Below are 22,450 nucleotides of genomic sequence, written 5' to 3' on the forward strand. Positions count from 1 at the left end.
GAGGAAGGGCTGGAGGCAGAGCAGAAGTCACAGGCAGGCTGGGGTGGGCCTGGTCTCCAGGTTCTGTAAATGCTGTTATATCAATGCCCCTGATCCTGGCAGTGTGCAGAGCTGGGAGATGGGACCTGAGGCACCATTGGGGTATTGCCCGCACTGGTAAGCAAATGCATGGCAGGTCACAACTAGTAACTCAGTGGTCCCTGTGGGTCCCTTCCAACCTTCAGTTGTCTAGCACCCATGACCTTTACACCAGCTTCAATGCTCTGCTGGTACAAGATACCTGGAAGCAGCCTGGGAGCTTCTCTCAGAGGAGCTTGCTGCAGCCAACATACACACACCATGATGACAGCACCCCATGCTGAAATGGTGCCAGCTTCTTCTGTGCACAGGCTCAGCACCTTCCTGGCTCCCAGCGCTGATGGATGTCATCGTGCAGCCAAGTACTGAGATGGACTGAAAGCATGCTTGATGAATTAGAGGCATAATTTGTACCACCAGACACAATAAATTTTACTGCTGAAGGAATGATCTGATTTAGTGATTATGGGAGATTTTTCTGTTTGGAAGATGGGCTTCTTTGTTCTCATTTCATTAAGATAAGAGGATAAGACCCCCACTGGTCGATAGGATCCGTACATATAGGTGGGATAATGCTGTATGCTATATTGTACTCAAATTTTGAAGCCTGTGCTGGGTGTCAGTATTTCCAGGAGAAGGAAAATAATTTGAACCAAAAATGTTTACCTTTGGAGGTATTTGTGTCCAGTAAACAGGCCAGCAGGCCTTGATTATGATGACAACACTGGCCACTAGCCTTTAAAGAGATATTTGGTCCATCTTCCAAGCACATTGCCTTAGAGTGATCTGCTTATTCACACAAAGTCTGCACAACAGACTATTCTTCTTTATCTAGCAATGAATCAAGAAAAAAAAAAAAAAAAAAAAAAAAAAGCTTATCTGTAATTGACTCTGTCAAGAACACATTCATCATAATTAAGAAGTAGATTAGTAAATGTCCAGTCATATGAGACATATTTCCTTCTATCTCTTTTTTTTTTTTTTTTCCTTTTAACAGTAGTTTATTGTCTTCTCTTTAAAATGGGAAAATATAGGTGTTTTTTTATGAATAGGCAAAGAACCCCACCTTGGACAATAAATGCAAGATAAGCAGCAAACCAAATTTATCTTCCCTGATTTGTAGCAAATTTTGATCACCGAGGCTTGGCAATTGACCTTGTGTTGGACTCTGGCTCGTTGTGTCTGTACCAAACACATCGCTGCCTGTGACGGAAGGAATGGTCTTCCAGAACAGAGGGCTCTGAAGCACCAGCACTGCCATGTGTGCTGCTCCTGGCCAGAGAAGAGGGTTTTGTTGGAGGGAACAAAGGAGAGAGGTGATGCAAATGGCAGAGAGGGAGATGGGGGCAGTAGGAGGGAAGAGGCTGGGGGTCCTGCTGGGAGGCCAGGCTGCAACAGCCAGAGAGGAGATGCAGAGGCTGTGTGCAATGGTGGATTGCTTGAAAGGGAATCATGGCAAGAGAGGCAGGTGGGGGATTAGGGCAAACACACAGAGTAATCCAAACTTCTTTAAATCAGATGTTTGTGGAAAAACGTGGTTTGCTGCCAGCATCCAAGAGAGAGGTTGAACTGGATGATGTCAAGAGGTGACTCACAATTTGTATTCTTTAGCATCCAGACTGCAACTGTGTCACTTTACACCAGTGTATGATCAAAAGGTTTTCTTAACTACTTCTTGGGTATTGCGGCAAGAAATATAGACAAAACCAGATACCAGCATATGGGATCCCAACAGAGAATTTATTTATGATATCATATATAAAATATGACCCAAATAGGATTGGAATTTTTGAAATCAATATTTTTCTAATTTAAATCTTATTTAAATTGTTATTAGAATATAAGATTCTGCAGCTTCTAGACAAAAACTCACATATAGGAATTTAGGATCAAAGGCTTTAGACTAATTAAAAAAAGAGAAATACAGAAGAGAGCCCAGTTAAAAGAACTGGCAAGAAAAAAAAATCAGAATCGATGATAAATGCACAAAGTAGATCAAGAAGGCAATAAGAAATACACTGCTGTTAGATCAGGGCTTTGAATTAACTTGAGTAGGTGGAGCCAGGAAGCAGCAAGGATAAAATGAACCATGTGTCCTGGAATAATTAGATAATTCTCTGACACAACCCACACAATTTTGGCTGGTTCGGGCCTGTTTCATAGCTGGTCCCTGTGTTGCAGCATGGTCCTCCATCCCTCTCCCTCACTCTGGGCTGAGTTTCTGTGCAACCACAAGCAGATGTTCTCCAGACTGAAACTCAGAACAGAGAAACAAGCTGCATCGGAAGGTTTAAATAGCTCATGGGGTCATATGGAACATGCCCAGAGCTGGCGATGCTTTGGAGACTCTTTAAGAGCAGGCAATTGAACCCAAAGTAGGACGGAGATGAGGTTTTATAGATCTGAATGTACCTCAGCCAACACTCTTAAAATATGTCAGCACATCCATGGGGAAAAAGACAGGGGGAACACATTTGTGTGATTATTTCTCTACATGTTGTACTCCTAAAATCATACACATCTGCCAGTCGAGATGATTGATTCTGCTTTTCACTTAGAGCTCTTGTCAGTCAACAAGAGCTATTCTACTAATTTACAACTTGTGTCAAATCCAAGCCTGTATGGAGCTGCCAATTTCACTCGGTTTGTTTGCAGTGCAGGTGTTTCACTCAGAGGGAAGCAGCAATACACCGTGATCAAAGAGGGCTTGAAAGGCCAGAGTGCCAGCGAGCCTCAGTGGCTTTTAACGTGACAGTCTACGCCAGCAAGTAGCAATTATTGAATTAGGAGTTGATAGGACTCGCACTGAAGCTAAGAGGAGTGGACTCATGCTGCTCTAATGAATAGCGATGCTGGATCTAGGTCTAGCTAGCTAATGCTGCTGAACCATCAGGCAACATAAATAAAACTTGTGGGAAAAGTTACGGTCTATGAGCATCAGGAATCTGTGCCCCCTCTGCTTTCTGGGGGTGACATCCATGCAGATACCAAGCTTCCTCTGCCGCGCCTGGACCCCCGCCGGCAGCCCTGGCAGAAGCTTCGGACCCCGGAGTAAGAAGCATCGCCGTCGGGGGGCTCCGGGCAGCCTCCGAGGGGCTCCGGGCAGCACCCCACGGCCTGACCCCGGTGCGGAGCACTTGCGGGGCGTTTGCGGAGCGCAGCGCGGCCCCAGCAATCCCGGCCCGCCCCGACCCGCCCCGGCCCCCCCAGGCGGCCAATGCGCGGCCGGGGGAGGCCGAGCCGGGGCCGGGCGGGGGGAAAGAAGCCACCAAAGGCAACTTTCTCACCTTGCCGGGAATAAAGCTCTGCCCATGCTTCCCCAGCCCACCGCCCGTCCTCCGCGGGAGCGCCCTCCGACGGCCGGGGCTCCCCCCGCGGGGGGCAGAGCCGAGTAGGGGGCTGCCACTCGCCGCCGTCCCCTCGGTCCCTGCAGCCCGGAGCGGAGAGGAGAGGGGCGGAGAGGGGCGGAGAAGGGCTGGCTCGATGCTCCGGCCATGGGGCGCGTTGCCCCCCTCGGACGGTGCCTGCTCCGGGCGGCGCTGCTGCTCACCCTCTGCTCCGGCGCCGCCGGCGGCACCTGGACGTGAGTAGCGGGGCTCGAGAGGGGGCCCCGCGGCCACGCGTGTCCGCGGGGCCCTCGTGGCTAACCGGGGTGTTTGTGGGGTTGATCCCGCAGGTGGCTGGGCATCGCCGCCTCCGGCGGTCCGGAGAAAATGGGGTGCCCCAGCCCGCCGCTGAGCCCTCGGCAGCAGGAGCTGTGCAGGGAGAAGCCGGAGCTGGTGCCAGCCATCCGGGAGGGAGCGAGCCTCGGCCTCCGCGAGTGCCGCAGCCAGTTCCGACACGAGCGCTGGGACTGCCGGCCCCCGCCCGCAGCCTTCGGGCAGCAGCTCAGCAGCGGTGAGTGGCCCCCTTCTCCCCCCCATGTGTCCCCCTTGCATCCCGCAAGGCGACCCCGACCCATCCCGGAGACACCCACGCGGGACTCTATCTGCTGTTGTCTATCCCAAGGTGTCGCGACCTGTCGCGATGGGTTTTTGCCCATGGCTCCCCGGGGTTGACGGTGCCTTTGGGTAAATCTACCTAGCTGTGTTGAAACGCCGTTCTTCTTGGACTGGCGGCTGGGGTTGTGCCCTTGTGTGTGTCACGGTTGCTAAATGGCAGTGACACACACACACACGCACGGCATTTTGAAAAGGTCCCTCGGTTGCAGGTAAAAATCTGCTGGTGGCACCAGACGTACCAGGAGTTACCTTAAATCCCACCATGTACACTCTGCTAGACGACACTGCTCGACACCACGAGCCTGAAGCTGCTTTCATTGCATGAGCTGATAAGGAAAATACTGAAATTCATGCAGAAACGGGGATGTTCTGTTCATATCGAGTGGTAGGATCAGAGGCTGTGGACTTCAAGTTACTTTTGAGCGCTCTGCTCGCTGATTTCAGCATAGCCATTGATGTGAGCTTCATCAAATATTGCAGTGCCCCTTTATTTATTTATTTATTTATTTTTGCCATCTCCACTTTATACTACAGCAGTGGGGAAAAAAAATCATATAAACATAAAATAAGCTATAAAAAGTGATGCATGTTCCAAAAAAGGAAAAAAAAAAAAAAAAAAAAAAAAGATTCAAAGATTTTTACTCTCCTATATGTAGCCATACACACTGCGTTAATCCCAGCCATTGGGAAGAATTGTTCCTGAAGACCCACAGCTAAGTGACACTGCTATGCCACAAAGCCTCACTGGAGTATCCTGGGAAGATTTTATGATGGTACCAGTACCACAGACTGACACGAACAGGAGAAAAGAACAAGAACTTTCTTGTCAGTGAGCAGGAGCTTTGGAGACTGGAAATACCAGGTTGTTTTTACAATGGTGAAATTTTAGCTGCAGTTAATGCAGCGGCATTGATTTTAGGTTTGCTTAGAAAGTGAGTTGTGCTCTTTGCCACACTATGCCAGAAGTTGCAGAGAGGCTTGAGGCCCAGACAGGTACACCCATGATTCTTTGGGATTTAACAGGAACAGATGAAGGTTTTTATACTGTAAGCTTTGTCATGTCCAGATTATCGTAGGCAAAGCACATGGCCAAAATATTCTTGTGCCATCCTGATTTCTGCCTGGTTTAAGAATCTGGGGGCTGTTTGCAACATTGTGAATTACTACAACCTCAACATTTACTAAATTTAACATGAAATACATTTTGGCCCTGTACCAAAGTACCCCAGGATCATGGTGGCTTCAAGATCCTCCTTCAAGATCTGAACTAATTTCTTCATCAAATTAATATGAGCAGTCAAAAGCAGAGTGGAGAGTGAAGGGTTCTAGGTTTGGGTGGGTTTTTGTTTGTTTTGTTTTGATTTGATTTGATTAAAATTTAATTGGCTCAAAAGTTTCTGTGTCAAATAAAGTTCCCAACCAGATTTAGAAAGCAGTTACCAGAAATTGCATAGTACTGGCAGCCAGAAACAGCAAAATTAATAGCATGGTCACATGAATAGTCCCTGAAGTCTTTTTTCAGATGTGAATATCTACAGCTTTAAACAAGTTAACAATGCAGACCAAGCCGTGACGACTTTAAACTCATAACCTTTCCCTTTTAATAATACTCTGGCTAGTAAAATCCATTTCTCCAGCTTGGCCAGGAAGGTGATCTGAGGCGGCTGTGAGGCAACATGTCCCTGTGTTGCTTTGCAGGCACGAAGGAGACGGCGTTCATACATGCGGTGACGGCGGCGGGCCTGGTGCACGCCGTGACACGGTCCTGCAGCGCAGGCAACGTGACCGAGTGCTCCTGCGACACCAGCCTGCAGAGCGGCGGCTCAGCCAGCGAGGGCTGGCATTGGGGCGGCTGCTCAGATGACATCCACTACGGGATGTCATTCAGCAGGAGGTTCCTGGATGTGCCCATGAGGAACATAACGGGCAAGAGTGGGAGCGGGCTGGCGGCAATGAACCGGCACAACAACGAGGCTGGGAGGCAGGTACGTGTCGCCACGCGGGCATGGGAGCCATCACTTGCTTGGTGTTGGTCATAAAATAGCATTGGCCGAACACGGCCAGTCGTTGACCACAGGCACAAGTGGCAAGAACCACACTGACACCTCCAAAGCAGACACATAAAAACCCAGAATCAAAGGTGGTTTTTACTGAGTAACTAAACTCCACAGGTTAAAATAAAATCCACAAAGTCCGAGTTAGATCCAGTGTGCTGATCAGGGTAATTGCAAATAGGTGGTTGATATTCCATAGCAAACTTTAGTGAGTCTTCTTCTCATAATAATAATTGAATATTTTTTCTCCTCATTCTCTATAATATCCTGTCATAAGCATGACCTGCATTTTTAATTCTCCCTAATGGTGAATGAGCAGACACATTGGACACCAGGCATCAGCACCCAGTTGGGATTCACAGTTTGGGTCCTCATCTGAGAGTAGAAGTCTAGAATCATTCAAAGAGGAAATCAAGATTTAACCTTTTCTTTTAAAAGATGGGATGAAAATGACACTCCCAGGTTAAAGTAGCCCACTGGTTAGGGTACTCATCATAGAAGTGAGAGGGGGCAGGCTTCAGACAGCTTTTCTTCTGCCCAAGAGACTTCAAAGCCTCAGCTACAGAGGGAACACTCCTGCCATCAAACATTGGGCATGTGTGTGTGACGCTGGGTCCTTCTGTGCTGGTCTGCAGAGGAATAAATGGGGCAGAGAGAGACAACATGTGAGTCCATAACCTGGTGGCTGAGGCTTACATCTGCAATGGAAGAGACTGGGGTTCTGGTTCTTCCTCTAAAATTAGTTTCTCTGCTTTACCTTGGAGTTTTTAACATTGTACTTGTTTCATGGCTCTCTCTGGCCCTGCAGTTCTTTAAAAGTGTTCAGCTCGGTGACAGAGATATAACTAAAAGCAAGAAATGGTGACTCTCTGTTTTTGGGCACACATCTTGATCATACTTGCTGGACTCCTATGTAAATGTAATTTAAGAAAAAAAAGCATGGGTGGTTTTTACTGAAAACATCTCTCCTATCAGCCATAGTCTGGGAATAGCCACAGGAAGCCACCATATCCAAGGGAGAGCCTTAGATACCATTGCAACCTGTTTTAAAGTAAATCTGCTTTTACATTTTATGAGGTAATATATATTATTTAATTTATTTATATTAATGGGAAAACAAGATCATTAAGAGACCAGCCCTTCTCAGACCTGAAGGCCTTCTATGAAGACAGGCTGATGGAGCTGGGGTTGTTCAGCCTGGAGAAGAGAAGGCTTCAGGGAGATCTTACAGCGGCCTTCCAGTGCCTAAAGGGTCCTGCAGGAAAGCTGGGGAGGGACTTTTTGTCAGGGGGTGTAGTGATAGGGCAAGGGGGAATGGCCTTAAACTAAAAGAGGGTAGGTTTGGATTAGATTTTAGGAAGAAATTATTTACTCAGAGGGTGGTGAGGCATTGGCACTGGCTGCCCAGAGAAGCTGTGGATGCCCCATCCCTGGAGGTGCTCAAGGCCAGGCTGGATGGGGCTTTGGGCAACCTGGTCTGGTGGGATGTGTCCCTGCCCATGGCAGGGGGATTGGAACTGGGTGATCTTTAAGGTCCCTTCCAACCCAAGCCATTCTGTAACTCTATGAAATAAACTTTAAAACTGAGTATATGCTGAGAACAGTTACTTTGGGTTTAATTAGATGCCTGTCAGCTAAATCGTCTCTAAGGAACAGTGGTTGGTATTGTGTAGTAGGGGACGTTAATAATAGGAACAAGAGATTATGTGGTTATTTCCTTATGGAAAGAGCAGAGTTTTTAATCACATTTGTAGAGAAGAGGTAGCTAAGAGAGGAGAGAATAATGTCCATAAAATAATCTCTCTTCAAGTTCATGTTTTTTTTTAATATATGATGCATTTTTATTTTAATAGTCATTTTTATCATTAGAAAGTGGATGACAAGTCACAATGACATTTCAGCCCAGTCCTGCCAATCTGCATTTCATATGCACTGAGACTTCATTTGTATCACTCAATCCAGAGACTGATGAAAAACACTGAATTCCTGGAAATAAGTCAAACTGAACTATGAGACTGTGCCATTTTCTTAGATCAGTGTGACAGTGGAGATGTGGGGAAGCAGTGTGAAGCATCTTCAGAGAAAAAGAGATGTTTTTTCTGAGTTTAGGTGGCAGTGACACAGGTCTTTTTGAACCCTGTTGTCTCTTCTGCCTCTAGTTTTAGGTTAGCAGCAGCAATTTGCTGTCATCTTGCCTTCAGTGACAACATTTGCTTCTGTTCTCCTGCACCATCTTGTGCTCAGGACTCATTCCTGCACGGGCTGGGCTACAGCTGCCTCCCGCAGGTGTGCCTGCCCCACTGCCCGAGATCATGCTCTGTGGACCCTACCAAGGAACTGTTCATCTTTAATAAACAGGACACTTCCATCCCCCTAGCCTAAGAGAAACTTCTCTTTTGGGATTGATTACTTTAAAGTTGGATCAGCTCCCTGGTTTCATCCACTGTAGCCTGACAGGGTCCTTCAGGCCCAGAGGACCCTGTAGGATTTCAGGCTTTTCACAATACTGAGCTCTGCAACAAAGCTCTCAGAGTACACTGTTTTGGGCTCAGTTGGTGCATACGATGCATATTCTCATTCCTTTTCCATTACACTTTCCTTATTATTTTTTTTTTTTTATTTTTTATTTTTAAAAACACCCACTGCAAGTCTGAAGGATCTTAGCTCCAGTCATTTTCTAGCAATGGTGTATTTACTGTTCATTATCTTGGATGAAAATATGCAGAGTATTTAGTCAGCTTCTGTGCATGAGTATTTTGTAACTTAATAGCAAACTGTAGGATAAAGCAAATATTTTGACCATCTTACAGAGTGAAAGAGAATTTTTATTGCTGGTACTTGGGATTTCCGACAGCGATATCACAGAAGTAAAGTTTAGCAGAACTCTTGAATTTTGTAGTTTCAAAATCCTTGACTATGTGATGTTGGAAAATGTTGACCTTCATGTTTTGGGGCTTACAGGAAGGATGTTTTGCAATATATTTTGGTACCTTATGACCTTCTGTAATAAATACTATCATGTTCCTGGTTCTGTGTCTTGCAAGAGCACTCTTCCAGGGACGATACTTCCGTATTTGTTTGGAGTAACTCATGGAACTGGTATGAAGAGAATTCTCTTGTTCTTTCCCTATTTTCATACTAAATGCTATTCTATACTTCTACATCTCACAGTTAACTCTAAGATAAACCAATTCTAAATGAGTACCGATGCTTTGACTGAGTCGTGCACTGCTTCTGGTACTAACCTGAAGCTCAGAAGATCCAGATTGCATTCCTTATTCTGCCAGGAGATGAATGGTCATCATCTTTTGGCATCGTAATACTCAGGGTACTTAGATGTGGATATATGAGCCATCTTATATAAAAGGACAGGTGAGTCAGGCACTAGGGGTTGAGTATTATTCTAGTAGTATCCTTCCACTCACGGAAGAGTTTCTGTTCAGCTACACACTAGTGGAAATGTATTTGATCTTCAGCACTTGTATTCCCACATGCAAAAGATTGGCTCACCAGAAGGTTTAGTTTTATAGGTACTTGTGGGTTGGCACCAGACCCACTAACAGCCTGCAACTGTTCTTAAGTGTTGTACCTCCATTAGGACATGTGCTCATCTTCATGAAGTTCCTGCTCTCTTCTACCAGTGGCTTCAGTTAGTCTATGTGATGGCAAGTGTAGGCTTTAACTGCAAAACAAGTAGTGGCAGCTCCTGTCTCACAGCTGAGAACAGTGCCTGCAAACAGAGAGCTTCATTTGGAGTTATTCAGTGGGGATTGGCATTAAGGGGTATACAGACTACTATTCCACTAACACGGTCCTGAGCTGAAGACAAATCTGTGTTTTCTTCCCATACGCCTGTTGTAGCCGCACCTTCCCACCCCATGCTGCTCCCCCTGTTAATTATATCAGAACAGTGAAAGGAAGTCTGTTAAAAATGATCTTTCTTTCAGATTAATTTTTAACACAGGTCAATGCTGACCACTGTGTCCAGTTCATCACTTAACCATACACTCTTGTGCCAGCACCATCACAGCCAGGGACAGTGAGCGGCAACCAAGGCAAGAGGAACCACTGCTGGTGGGCTCATGGCTGAACCTGATACTTGTAGACCTGTCTCAGTTCAACACTGACCATTATCACAATCAAAAGTCATTTTATTTTCATGACCATCCTAAGAAAACTGGAAAACTGTCCCAGCCTGCACTGACAGACACATCTATCCACTGTGTGTGATTAGCAATGTTCCTCCTAACTTCTCTATGAAGTTTTGCTGTTTAGGGAAACTCCTGTCACAGTATCTCATGAATAACTGAAAAGATTCACCATGTGAATCTAAAGGTGTGGAACCAAGCACTTATTGGGGAGCCAGTTTAGAAGTCATGCTCCCAGTGTCTCTGTGCACCACTGAGGCACCAGTGTGTGTTGCAACCACTTCCTAGCAGAAGGCTGCACTGGCTCTGTAGGCACTGTCCTAGGTTTGTTTCCAAGAACACAGCAAGAGAAGATTGCTGGTCCCTAAATTTTGCCAGATGTTCAACTTGGGAGTTTGTTCATTACAGTTCATGGGACAGACTGAGATCCAGGGCTCTCTTCTGTGATCAGCCAAAGCAAGATGTCAGCTCCCAGTGCTGTCAGCGGAGATGACCCACATGTGTCCAACTAGAAAATTTGCTTATCCTTGCAGCTGGGAAGCAATAGCCTGGGGTCATGCACATCTGTGATGACACCATCAATTGTTTTAAAGTGGATTGCATCAAAACTTCATGCAAGGAGCCAGAGACACACACAACAGGAATGCAGATGTTTCCAACTACTGTGGATGCTCCCAGTGACTCTACAATGCAACCACATTTGTAGTACTTGCACTGGTCCAATCTTCCATACACTGCTACTATGTGCTGTATTTTTATATTTTGACATTAACCTGAGATTCCAACATCATTTTCCACTCCTGTTTAGAAACTACCTCCTTTTAGCTTTCATTATTTTATCCTCAGAAAAAGACTTCTGAGTGTCACCTGCTGGGCTACTTGCCCACATGGAAGTAACTCACTCATAGTACCTAGCAGACATGTCGAGTGCTTCCCCAGACAATTTCTGGATCATTCTGCCTCATCCAGGTTTTACTGTGCCTTATTCTATCAGACCTGAAAGTACTATTTTCTTTCTTTTTTTCTTTTTTTTTCGCCACAAACCAAACTGTGTGTTTTTCCCCTGTTGTTTCTTCCCTATTTAACACCTTGTCATACCACAGAGAAGGCAAGGGTTGTATCTGAATCTCTGTAAGACTCATAGCACAACATGGTTTCAAGTTACTTTGAGTCTTTAATAACTTGCCATGATAGAAATAAATAATCATTATAAAATTGAAAATACTATTAAATCCCTTCTGTTTGTAAATTATATGTAATATTTGTGTTTCAATATTGTGTTTCTCTTTTCCTTGATACTTTTTAGGTTATATGTATTCTAACAAAGGTTTTCTGTCTTTGGATGTCAAATTCCCATCTGCCTCAGTCACTGTTATGCCTTAATGATGCATATTCTGACTACCCAGTGATTTCCTTATTGATAGATTCTGAAGATATGAGCACAAAGTCAGGTCTGTCTCTTAAACAGAAACTAGCCTGTGAAGGAGAGGAGATAAGTATCTGCAAAAATTGCTGCTAGTTGATTTGCCACTGAAAGAGTATGTGTGTGCTTTGGGGTGAGGATCTACTTGTTGCACTGGTCTTCCTTTTCACAGGATAGGGAAAAGTCTCCAGTCTCAAAAACAGTCCACAGCACCTGGAAATATCTCCTGCATCGGTGCATTACTTCACCAGATTTCTTTGCAAGAGCTCATGGCTGTTTTAGGTCAGGGTATACACCTGCTGTTTCTTACTAATGGTTCTTTGAATGCCTCACTTGTTTGGCTTTCATAGTAACCTCTACCAATAAGTAAGTCCTATTCATTCACCAAAGATGTGACTCCATGCAAACACTTTGGTCATGTGTATTTTTAATAATGTTTGTAGAGTTACATGCAAATACCTACATGGGGTTGTGTCAATATCTCTTGGGCAGAACGCTCTGGGAGGCCTCAATTCCCACTGAAATCCATGGACTTAACCATGTTGGACTCGTCCCAAACTTCAGTGACCACGTTTACCTTGATAAAAAAATAAAAAATAAATAATCTTGGCTTAACATGTGGAGCAGAAATAGCTTCTTTGATCTGTTCCATGTCTTGACTTGCTCCAAAACTTGGATGTGCTGCCTGAGCTACAAATAAGCCAGCAGAGCCTTGAGTTTATTTCTGGTCATGGGTAACAGCAGAGGGTCAGGAGGCCTCTGTAGACTTGCATGGCTCTGTTCTTACTGCAGGATTGGGACTCAGGAACAGGCACTAATTAAACTTATTTTTCTAGGAAAACTAGAGGAGGGTTTTAGATTTCTTTTTTTCCTCTTTCCTAAAACAGTTTGAGGAAGGCAGATTGATGATGGTTAAAATCCGTGGAGGCTGTGGAGGAAGTGAATGCTTAGGATGAATTTTAATAAATAGCATCAAAAGTTTTTTTATTTTCTCCCCTCTGTGGGAAATACCAGTTCTTTCACAGAGGAATAATTTGAATATGCATTGGCTTTGCTGCATGAAAAGTTTGAAGAAAAACTAAAATTCACTCCTTCTGCTAAATTTCCCAATGGCCTTTATTCTGTAAATGAAATGTGGGGTAGAAAGTTAATAAAACAGCATACAGTAACATGGACTCTGCACACCACTAACCAACAGCCCTTATGAGTCTGTGGATGGCCACAAAGGCTACAGTTAATGGAAAGGTAAAACAAAACAAAACAAAATTACGATACCTTCTCCTTTGCTATATCTTGCTTGTGATTATTATTATTATTATTTATTTTTTTTTCCGAACTGGAATGTGGAATGTGTTACAAATCTAATTGTATAATTTTATATTATGACTATTAGCTATTCCGGAAGGGAGTATTATATTGATTGTCTGCTGACTGACTGAACCATTATGTTATATAGTCTGATTTTTGGGTGATCCTTTGTGGAGCCAGAATCTGGACCCAATGACCTTTGTGGGTCCCTTCCAACTCAGGATATTCTTATTCTATGATTATAGTGCCAGATAAAGGAAACTACTGGTTGTTTACAGATTCCAGTTCTTTGAGATTTGCTTTCATATAAACTGTGCCAAAATTCTTGTGTGTTGCAAAAGCTGAATGCAGGCTGCAGATTCCCACTGTTAGCTGGACATTCATTGTACAGTCCAGTGCTTGCATCCATCAGGGCAGTCGTGTAGCCTAAGGGCATTTAAACACTGGAAACCCATGACAGTACCAGTGTACCTAAAGGAACAGGGATGGAGACTGTAAGAAGCACGGAGGTGATTCAGCTGCAGAGGTGATCTGAATCTACCTCTGCAGAGCTATAAGGACACCTTCCATGGTCGTTCCCTGCAGCTCAGAGACGTGGGCATCTGCCTGCTCTCCCAGCATGAGTCTATTCTTGGGCACCTCAGTGGCTTTGACTGCTGATCCATGCTGGTCACACAGGCACTCCTGAGCAACCTCAAGCCATTCCTGTCACCTCAGCTACAGACTGTGTTGGGACTGTTTAGAGGTCTTGGTGGTAGCCCAAAGGCACCCTTAGAAGATGTCATGGATAAGCACAGTACATCATTTCCATCTTAGGAACAGCGCTGTTACCTGTCTTTTCCCTGCTTCCACTCCCATTATTCAGTGAACAGAGTGAAAAAAGAACACATTGTTTTGGGTATTTAGGATACTTCAGAAAGAAAATATGGCCAGAAATAAAAGCTTTAATTATTCTGATTACCTATTGCTCAGTTATGACAAGCAGCATAGTGCACATGCAGAGCACTTCTGGAGATCGATCTTTTGAGCACTGACACAGGTTGCTCAGAGAGGCTGTGGAGTCTCCCTCCTTGAAGATCTTCAGAAGCCACTTAGACACAATCAAGCAAGCTGCTTCCAGTGTCCCTGGTTGAACAGGGGTTTGGACCAGATGGCCTCCAGAGGTCCCTGCTGGCCTCAGACACCTGTGATCAGGCTTCTCATACTGGAGGTTCAGAGGTGGAAACCTCATTCATAAAACGTATCTTTCCATGGCCTGTCTTCCCAGCAGTAGTATTAAATACTTAGAGATATCTGGATTACTGATATTAACCCATGTTCCTAATGAGAGAAAGACCACATCCAAATGTTGTTCTCCATTTGCTTTCAGGCTGTAGCAAAGCTGATGTCAGTGGACTGCCGCTGTCATGGTGTTTCTGGGTCTTGCGCTGTGAAGACGTGCTGGAAAACCATGTCCTCCTTTGAGAAGATTGGCCGTTTTTTAAAGGATAAGTATGAAAACAGCATACAGATATCAGACAGACTGAAAAAAAAGTTACGCCGGAAAGAGAAAAGCCAGCGAAAAATACCGATCCAGAAGGAAGACCTGCTGTATGTGAACAAATCGCCCAATTACTGTGTAGAAGATCAAAAGCTGGGAATCCCTGGGACTCAGGGGAGGGAATGCAACCGCACATCGGAGGGGCCTGATGGCTGCAACCTGCTGTGCTGTGGGCGTGGGTACAACACCCACGTGGTCAGGCACGTGGAAAGGTGTGACTGCAAGTTCATCTGGTGCTGCTACGTGCGCTGCCGGCGGTGTGAGACCATGACTGATGTACATACCTGCAAATAAGGTTAAGCATGGAAAACAGAGCCAGATCACCCTGCACTGTGTTGTACACAGAACTGCCGCTCAAGCAGCAATTGCTGTTACCATGTGGGATTACAGGGGATCAGCCTCAGGGGGAATGGGCGCTGCCAAACCAGGGGCAGTCCAAATGTTTGGTGTACTCAGCAACTGAGTGAAGAGCAGCCTGCACACAGGGACAGCAAAAACAGCAAGAAAGGACTCCTGATGGCACATCTGAACTTCACATTAGAGTTAAAATCTTTCTAAGTTTTGAATAGCTACAACATGAAGCTTAATGTGGTCAGTAGGTACATGGAGAAAACTCAAGGTTGTTAGCCGGAGAATGCAGGGCTAAGAGGCTTGTAAGACACATCAGATAGATCCACTGGACAATTCATTTCTGCAGACCTTACAAAAAAAGAGCCAAAACCACAGCTACAGGTTACAGAAAATGTTCAGCTGATCACCATGAAGCATTTCTTTTGTGACTGTTCAAAAAGCTGTTTGCATCATATACAGCAAAGCATCTGGTACCCAGGAATGTGTGCCTGCAGAGGTGGGCACTGGTGGGATGGGAGAGGACGGTCCCTTGGCCTGAAATGATCTTAGAGGTCTTTTCCAACCTGAATGATTCTGTGAAATGGGCTGTGTCCGGAGCAGAGGGGCTAGAGCACAGGTTGGTGAACATGAATGGTGTGCCAAATAGCAACCTCAGGTTTTTGTGTAAGCTGTCTTTCAAATGCAAAAAGGACAGGTCTGAGGAGGGACTGAAACAGCTTGGTATCTGAAGGAAATATATCCCCTCACGGGTATTTCCTCAGCACCTGAATGCACAGTTTGTGAGTCAAACCAGTCATCACCCCACTGCTGGACTGACTGCATGTATTAACCTGCCACGTTCAACCATCTTGCTGGTGGTTCACCACCATTTTCAGTTAACCATACAAGATTCAGCCCAAATAAATCTGTCAGAAAATGAAAGATTTTAAGAACATTGATTGCTTTCTCTTATAAGAGCTAGAACTTTTCATTAATGTCCTAGGTAAGTTCAATGCACAATGTAATTTAAGGATTGGCTCACACCACTAAAATATTTACTGTTATTGATAACATCTTCCATATGTTGGCTTAATTTTATTTTACATCTGTGAAAGGTTGTTTATTTTTATGCAATGATATACTTTCTGGTTTAAGAAAAAAAAAAAAAAAACATTGTGTGAAAGGATTTCTGTTGTTTAAATGTGCAAAGACCTATTTTTGATAAGACAAGAAAGTTTATATTTTGTAAATATTTAAATTATGCAAGTTATGTAAAAGGTTTCCAAAACAAATGTGATAAGATTACAGCATTTGACGTTTGCTGATTAGATATTTCTTACTATTGTAATAGTTTTTAATTGATTTTTATTTGCATGTGCAGGGGGAACTTAGAGGATTACAGAAATGTTCTTTTTCTTACCATCAGGATGGTTATAACTATTGTGGTTAATACTGAAGAGAAGTGACTCACTGAAGAGAAGCACTTATTTGGCGTTTTAAATGATCCTTTAATTATTATTCTGTATAGTTTTTTCTGTTCTTTTAAATCCATTTTGCATACAGTGAAATTCTAACCCTAGTGGTAAGTGGCAGTACTCCCACTGACATCAAGGGAACTGTCTGGGGGTCACAGTTCCACACTAGCAGGCAGTTTTCATAAATAAATCAGCTTAGAGGTTTTGGTTGGGGCTTTAAAAGTGACTTTTTTGCAAAAGATTCCCTGTCACTCTTACTTGAGTGTGTAGGTCAGGAGCAAGCAAATAAAATCTTCTGTTCCATGGCTCTTTGCTACCTTGTGTGGAGAATCAGGAATAGAAGCCCTTTATCTGCTGGGGACCATCCCTCCACTTCTGGCCCAATTTCTCTTCATTGACCTAGCCAGATAGGTTAGCTATCTGGCCTAAAGCCTAAAAGCCCCCTGCTATTTATGAGAAGGGTGCTAAGAATGCCTGTCGCTGTCACAGGAGGATTTGACAATCTCCCTGTGAAAGCTTGGATGGGGAGGACACATTCTGGCGGAAGAACCTGAGGAGTCATGAGCCCTTGGTTATGGCTATCTTCCAGAAAATAACCGCACAGTTACTACAGGCAATTCCGCAATGGGCCTGTGAGCCACATGGACGTACTACTGCTCAATGTAGATATGAAGGTGTCCTCTCAGTCTGTCCTGCATTGAGTTGCTGGCAGACACAAGTGCCTCAGTGTCCTACGTGAGACCGCTCATAACTGTGCCTTAACAGAGATCAGTACAGAGCTCAACACCGCCTTGTTGTACAGGCCTCCAGGAGGAACCAGCTGCTGGGACTTCAGCATGGACATTGAGATTGTCTCTTGAAGCAGCTCTGATCTGTGCCTCAAAATTACCTTAGCTTTTAAAATCTGACCTAAAGTTTCTTCCATGCCTGATCTCTGAAGAAGGGAAAATCACCTATGTACTTCTTAGTAGGCCTTAGCTTCTGGCAGGGGTAGAAAATGGCCATGGACTCCTGGGCATGATGTCAGCTTCAGGGATTTGCCCAGGAGAACAAATCTCAAGAGGCTGTTTTTATGGGTCAGAACGGGAAAGGCTCTCACCTCGGCATTACACTGAGGAGTCGGGCAGTCACAACAGGGTCAGCGCATTCAGGGTGTCACTCACCTGCTTGGATAGCTCCTATTTGAGGCTGCAGAGCAGTCATCTGGATTAATAATAATAATAATAATAAATGTAATTAATAAAAGTTTTTTTTTTTTTTCTGGTTTGAGGGGAGGAAGTTTATTTCTTTTTTCTAAGTGTGATAAAAAACAACAAAGAGAAGTGACAACGTGGTTTATAAAACTATACATAGTTTATGAGGGCTACTGTGTCTGGACAAATATGTGTGAGGGATTTGAAGCTTCAGGGGCAGCAGAAGGACCCAGCTTGCCCCTGGGGAAGTCAAAGGGAGCTGTTTTGTTGGGGACAGTGTTACCGTTTCTGCATGGACAGCAGCATGGTGGTGAAAGCAAGTGGGTGCAGTCAGAGGGGCCCTGCTTAGCCCTCAGCTGCACCCACATTGTGTGTCTGACGGCAGGGGGGAGGACCAGAAGCAGGGCTGAGTGCATGAGGAGCAGGAGCCCCTCTCTGCCTATAGCAGTTTAAACTGGTGTTTAGGTTAAGCTCCATTGTAACTAACCTAAGTTACATCCATAAAACCAGTTCTGTGTGGGCTGGGCCTGTAAAAGTAGTTCTGGGCAGGACCAGGATATGTTGCTCTGTAGTAATGCGTTGCTCTGTAGTAGCACCAGGGCCAAATAAATTATCTGATATCCACTGCAGTATTTATTCCACAAAACTGCCTTCACTCCTTCCACACTCTGGAAAGAGTCTCCCCTGGGTGAGAGCAAGCGGAAGAACTACATATAAGCCAGCAAGGCTCCCGAGCTTTCGAACGGGGGCCTACACAGGACATATGTGGTTCAGCTACTTTTGTGGGCATATGCCACTGAGATGGACTTCAATCACTCAGTTTGATAGTGTGTTTTGTTGTTGTTGTTGTTTTTTTTTTTTTTTTTTTTTTTTTTTTTTTTTTTCCCAGTGCTAGGAAATGATAGATATATAAAACATAAGTGCAAGGTAAACAGCAACAATTCACCTTGGTCATTCAGAGGATATGATGCTAATAGGGACATGCCCCTTGGCTGGGATTTCTGAGGAAGCTGATATGTTTGATTTCATGGGAGGTAGCAAACAATTTTAGGGCAGTTTCTCATAGAGCAAAACTGTCATGGTTACATTGTGTAAAGTGCTGAAGCGTACCACTCTCCTGGCTAAAGTTTATTAAACAAACACGTAAAAGGCTCATATCTCTGTGGCAGACTTCATGCCAAATGAGGCAGTCCTTGTCTGATCCTGTAACATATTGTAGATATCACTTGTTCTCCCACTTCTAAAGTCAAAGATTTTAAACTAGCAGGGTGGAATAAATGTTATTATTTTTTCTAGATAACCTGCCAAAGATGCTAACTGTGATTCCTTTCCTGACTGGATGACCCGGAGTTCCCCAGTCCACTAACACTAGCAACAGTGCATGTAGTGTCATGACTGCTTCTCGTTTCACACACAGATTTGCAATAATGATGTTTAGGATTTTAAATAACCTCACATTTTTTTCACTTTTGGTGAACTAGCACAGTGTAGTTCATGGTCAGGTGATAGCTAACACCTAGCTGAGAAGCAGGGCTTTGCACCTCTGCCTCCAATGAGCATACCTAAGGAGGGGAAGTAGTAGCAGTTTTCTGACTCTAAATGGGAATTTGTGGGCAAAGGACTTGTTCACAGTCACTTAAAAAATCAGATATTTTTTAAATATCACATTATGTGTGCACCAGGATGTCCCAATTTAAATGCTGAAACTTCTGACTGGGTAAGACTTCTATTATCATTTTCTCCAAAGTCCTGAAAAAAATACATTAAAGATGTATATGTATTTGGTTGTGGAGCAGAATGACTTTTCATAAGCACTTTTCTAGACCAAAGGCTTGATACCACACAAAAGGGGTTAAAAAAAAAAAAAAAAAGAAAAAAAAAGTCTAAGTATTATTTATGTGTCTGATCATTTACTGTCTGTGATGAAAGGTCCATTGTGCCTTGTGCTAGTAGCACAAAAACAGCTTATGGCTAAAACATCTTTTGCACAGACCAATTGGCCCCGTAATCTAAGAAATTAACTTGACACTATGGTATCTGTGTGTACTAAAAAATATTTTGACATTAGCACACTGAGTTTTTAGAGAATCTATAAATCATTAAGAGAACCAACATGCAGAGGAACAGGACATCAAAGTACAAATCAATGTTAGTTTAAAATGTGCTAATGGGATTTAAAACAAAATAAAAAACAATTTTGGCTAGTCATTGCTGATTATGCCAACGGTAGCAAATACAAAAATTGCCTGAAGCTTAGGGAATGAAGTTGTTAACTTTTATACTTGCTGATTTTGGAAAATTGACTGTGGTTTCACAGCTGGTTTGCCTGCTGGGTTGGCTGAGCATGTTCTCACCCTCCCTAACCCCATGCTGCCCCCAGCCCGTGGATCAGTTTAGCAATATGTTTCATGGAAACACACCACAAACAAGAACTTTGGCTGAGCCTGGAGCAGCAAACTCAGCTACAACACACCGATAAGGACTTGGGGAGGTGACCAGGAGCAGTAACTCCTTGAGCTGACTGTGCTAACAAAGTCCCACAGTTGCAATGCTAAGAAACCAATCTAAGCATCTTGCATTGTAATGCAAGAGGAACGGTTAATCATCTGTTTTGGGCTGTCTCTTGGGATCAGAAAGTTAATGGAGAGGATGAAGTGATTTATGTACATATTACGTAGTACACAATGTGCCTGGACTATTACAGTGCTCTATGCTGATCCCCACCCCTCTCCATATATATGTAATAAAGCCTTGAAACAAAGTTTTATATTCTACATGCCCCAAAGGATAATAAACGTTATCTGTGTTGTGCCACATGCGTGTCAGGCGCTTTAGAGAAAATATGAGAGTGCAGATATAAAAGCCAGAAATCAAGACATTACCCACTGATTTTTCCACTTGGAAAGGATGATTCAGCTGCCAAGATCTGGAACCTTGAAGGTGTACTGATAAAGAAAATGTTGAAATATAATTAGAAGACAATTAGCCAGAAGGGATTGCTGTATCACAGGGAAAAAAAATGCAGGCTATGCCCCACAGAAGACAGCACTCCCTTCCACCACCATCCATCAAGCTCACTGAGGAGACGTGATCCCGTCCTAAGCTGGGAGTGCCTTTTTCATGTCAACAATGCTGTGTCCTGCTATGAGCAACACCCTAAGAAATGAACAGACATTTATTTCTGTGGGAACAAAATATTACAAGAATGAGATCTTAAAAGATAAATGCAAGATTAAAGGGACTGGGTTGTATGTCCTAATATGGAAATGGTAGGGCCTGGAAGAAAGTAAAAAAGACAATTTCCTACCTAGGAGGACAATGATCAATTTTTAATTTGCTAAGAATTAACATTAATTTTCAGCAAAGAAGGTTTTATAATGATCCAAATCTACCTACATGGATGCATAAGCAAAGGAAGAATACCTGAGGAACCTGATTTAGCCTGGGTCTATGAAGGATGCATTAGATCTTGGTTGTAAGGATGAAAGGGACTACTACAAGAAAAGAGAGGTGAAACTACAAGTGGTTTTAAGCTAGCCTGGTTCTGAGGCCAAAGTTAAGGTCATGAGAAATTTAATGAAACATCTCAAGTAAAGCATGTTCTCTCTCACCATTCTTCATTTTTTTGTCCATGCTGACATGCAGTTCTTCCTCCACAGAAGGAAGAGGCAGCAACAGGAGGTGCTTGAGCCCCAGTGTTTGCTCCTTTTTGGTACACTGGTCAGAGGGCAATGAGCAGGGTCCCTCATACCTTCAGTACAGCATTGGAAGCAACTGCCATCTCATGGTATCACATCTGAGACTGAACTAGCTGGGACACTTCCATCTGCAATGGGCCAGGAAAGCTTCCCAGCAGCTTCCAGCCTGGGCTCCACCCCAGAGAGTTTCTGGAGGGGCTACAGAGTCCTTCCCATCTGCACACAGGAAAGTCAGTCAACACACGCTGGTAGCATTACTTTATTTCCCCTCCCAATTTATCCACCTGGCTTCTGAACTGCAGCTAATCCAAACAGTATAGGAGCCATTATGTACACATTAAGTGTTTACAAGTCTTGTCAGCATCTGAGGGATCCAAGTGCCACATTAAGACATCTGGAAAGCACAACATGCCAAGCAAAGAGAAGCCTTTTCTGAACCAGCATTTAGGAAACTAAGGTTGTTAATCCCTCTGCTCTTTCAAGAAAACAATGATCATGAAAGACGCTACGGAAGATGCAGAGGGTATGTAAAGGCAGAGATCTTCAGCTTCTTAAGCCTCATCTGTTTCACGTAAAGCACTGATAGTAGAGCAGTTGAGAGCTGTAGCATGCAATGAAGTCTTCAGGAGGCTTGGATCCCAGCTGTGCTCCTTGGGCAAAATGAAGTCACAGTCTTCTTGTGTCCTCACCCTTTTCTCACAGGTGCATTTTTTGAGGCAGACATGCTCCACATCTTTCTTTCCTTCCTTCACTGCTGTCTTCAACATGCTGCAGATGTTCCCATCAACTTGTGTAGGAAAATACATATCCGGGAGCTTTGTCACGCAGATACCTTTGCATGAAGCTATTTGTACAAAATGCCTTCATCCTCACACCTCACAACATCCTCCCACAAACTGTAGAAGACACTAGGGAGGCCATAGAAGTAAGCTTCTTGCTTGGTCAGTTAAAGTAAATTTAATTGCAAGGTGCATCCATCAAAATCACAAAAATCAACCGCTTTAAGGGAAAATTACAAAAAATAACATTACCAGTTTATTGTTTTAAAAACTGTTTTTAAATGTTTTGTGGCAGGTCCACCTTTAGCAGGTTAAACAATCAGAATATATTTACTTCCTTCAGATTGCTGGGGGGTAAAAAAAAGGCACAAACTTAAAGATGAGGGCTAAAAGAGGTCTGATTTCAGTTCTTCCCCATTTCAT

The 22,450-nt window shown here is 43.9% G+C and overlaps 1 protein-coding gene across 1 annotated transcript; it reads left to right on the forward strand.

Moving 5' to 3' along the window:
* The first annotated feature begins 3,299 nt into the window (after window positions 1–3,299).
* WNT16 (Wnt family member 16) lies at window positions 3,300–19,745 on the forward strand. The gene is made up of 4 exons (XM_084538169.1): window positions 3,300–3,661; window positions 3,755–3,975; window positions 5,778–6,064; window positions 14,382–19,745. The coding sequence occupies exons 1-4, from the start codon at window positions 3,573–3,575 to the stop codon at window positions 14,844–14,846; spliced, it is 1,062 nt and encodes a 353-aa protein (XP_084394295.1). The 5' UTR covers window positions 3,300–3,572; the 3' UTR covers window positions 14,847–19,745.
* The last annotated feature ends 2,705 nt before the right edge of the window (window positions 19,746–22,450 follow it).

This window comes from Aythya ferina (assembly GCF_964211825.1).
Source record: "Aythya ferina genome assembly, chromosome: 1".
NCBI lineage: Eukaryota > Metazoa > Chordata > Aves > Anseriformes > Anatidae > Aythya > Aythya ferina.

Coding starts and splice junctions, on each gene's coding strand:
- WNT16 (XM_084538169.1), top strand. CDS start 3,573: ATGGGGCGCGTTGCCCCCCTCGGACGGTGCCTGCTCCGGGCGGCGCTG. Junction 3,662..3,754: donor GCCGCCGGCGGCACCTGGAC/GTGAGTAGCGGG, acceptor TTGATCCCGCAG/GTGGCTGGGCATCGCCGCCT. Junction 6,065..14,381: donor ACAACGAGGCTGGGAGGCAG/GTACGTGTCGCC, acceptor ATTTGCTTTCAG/GCTGTAGCAAAGCTGATGTC.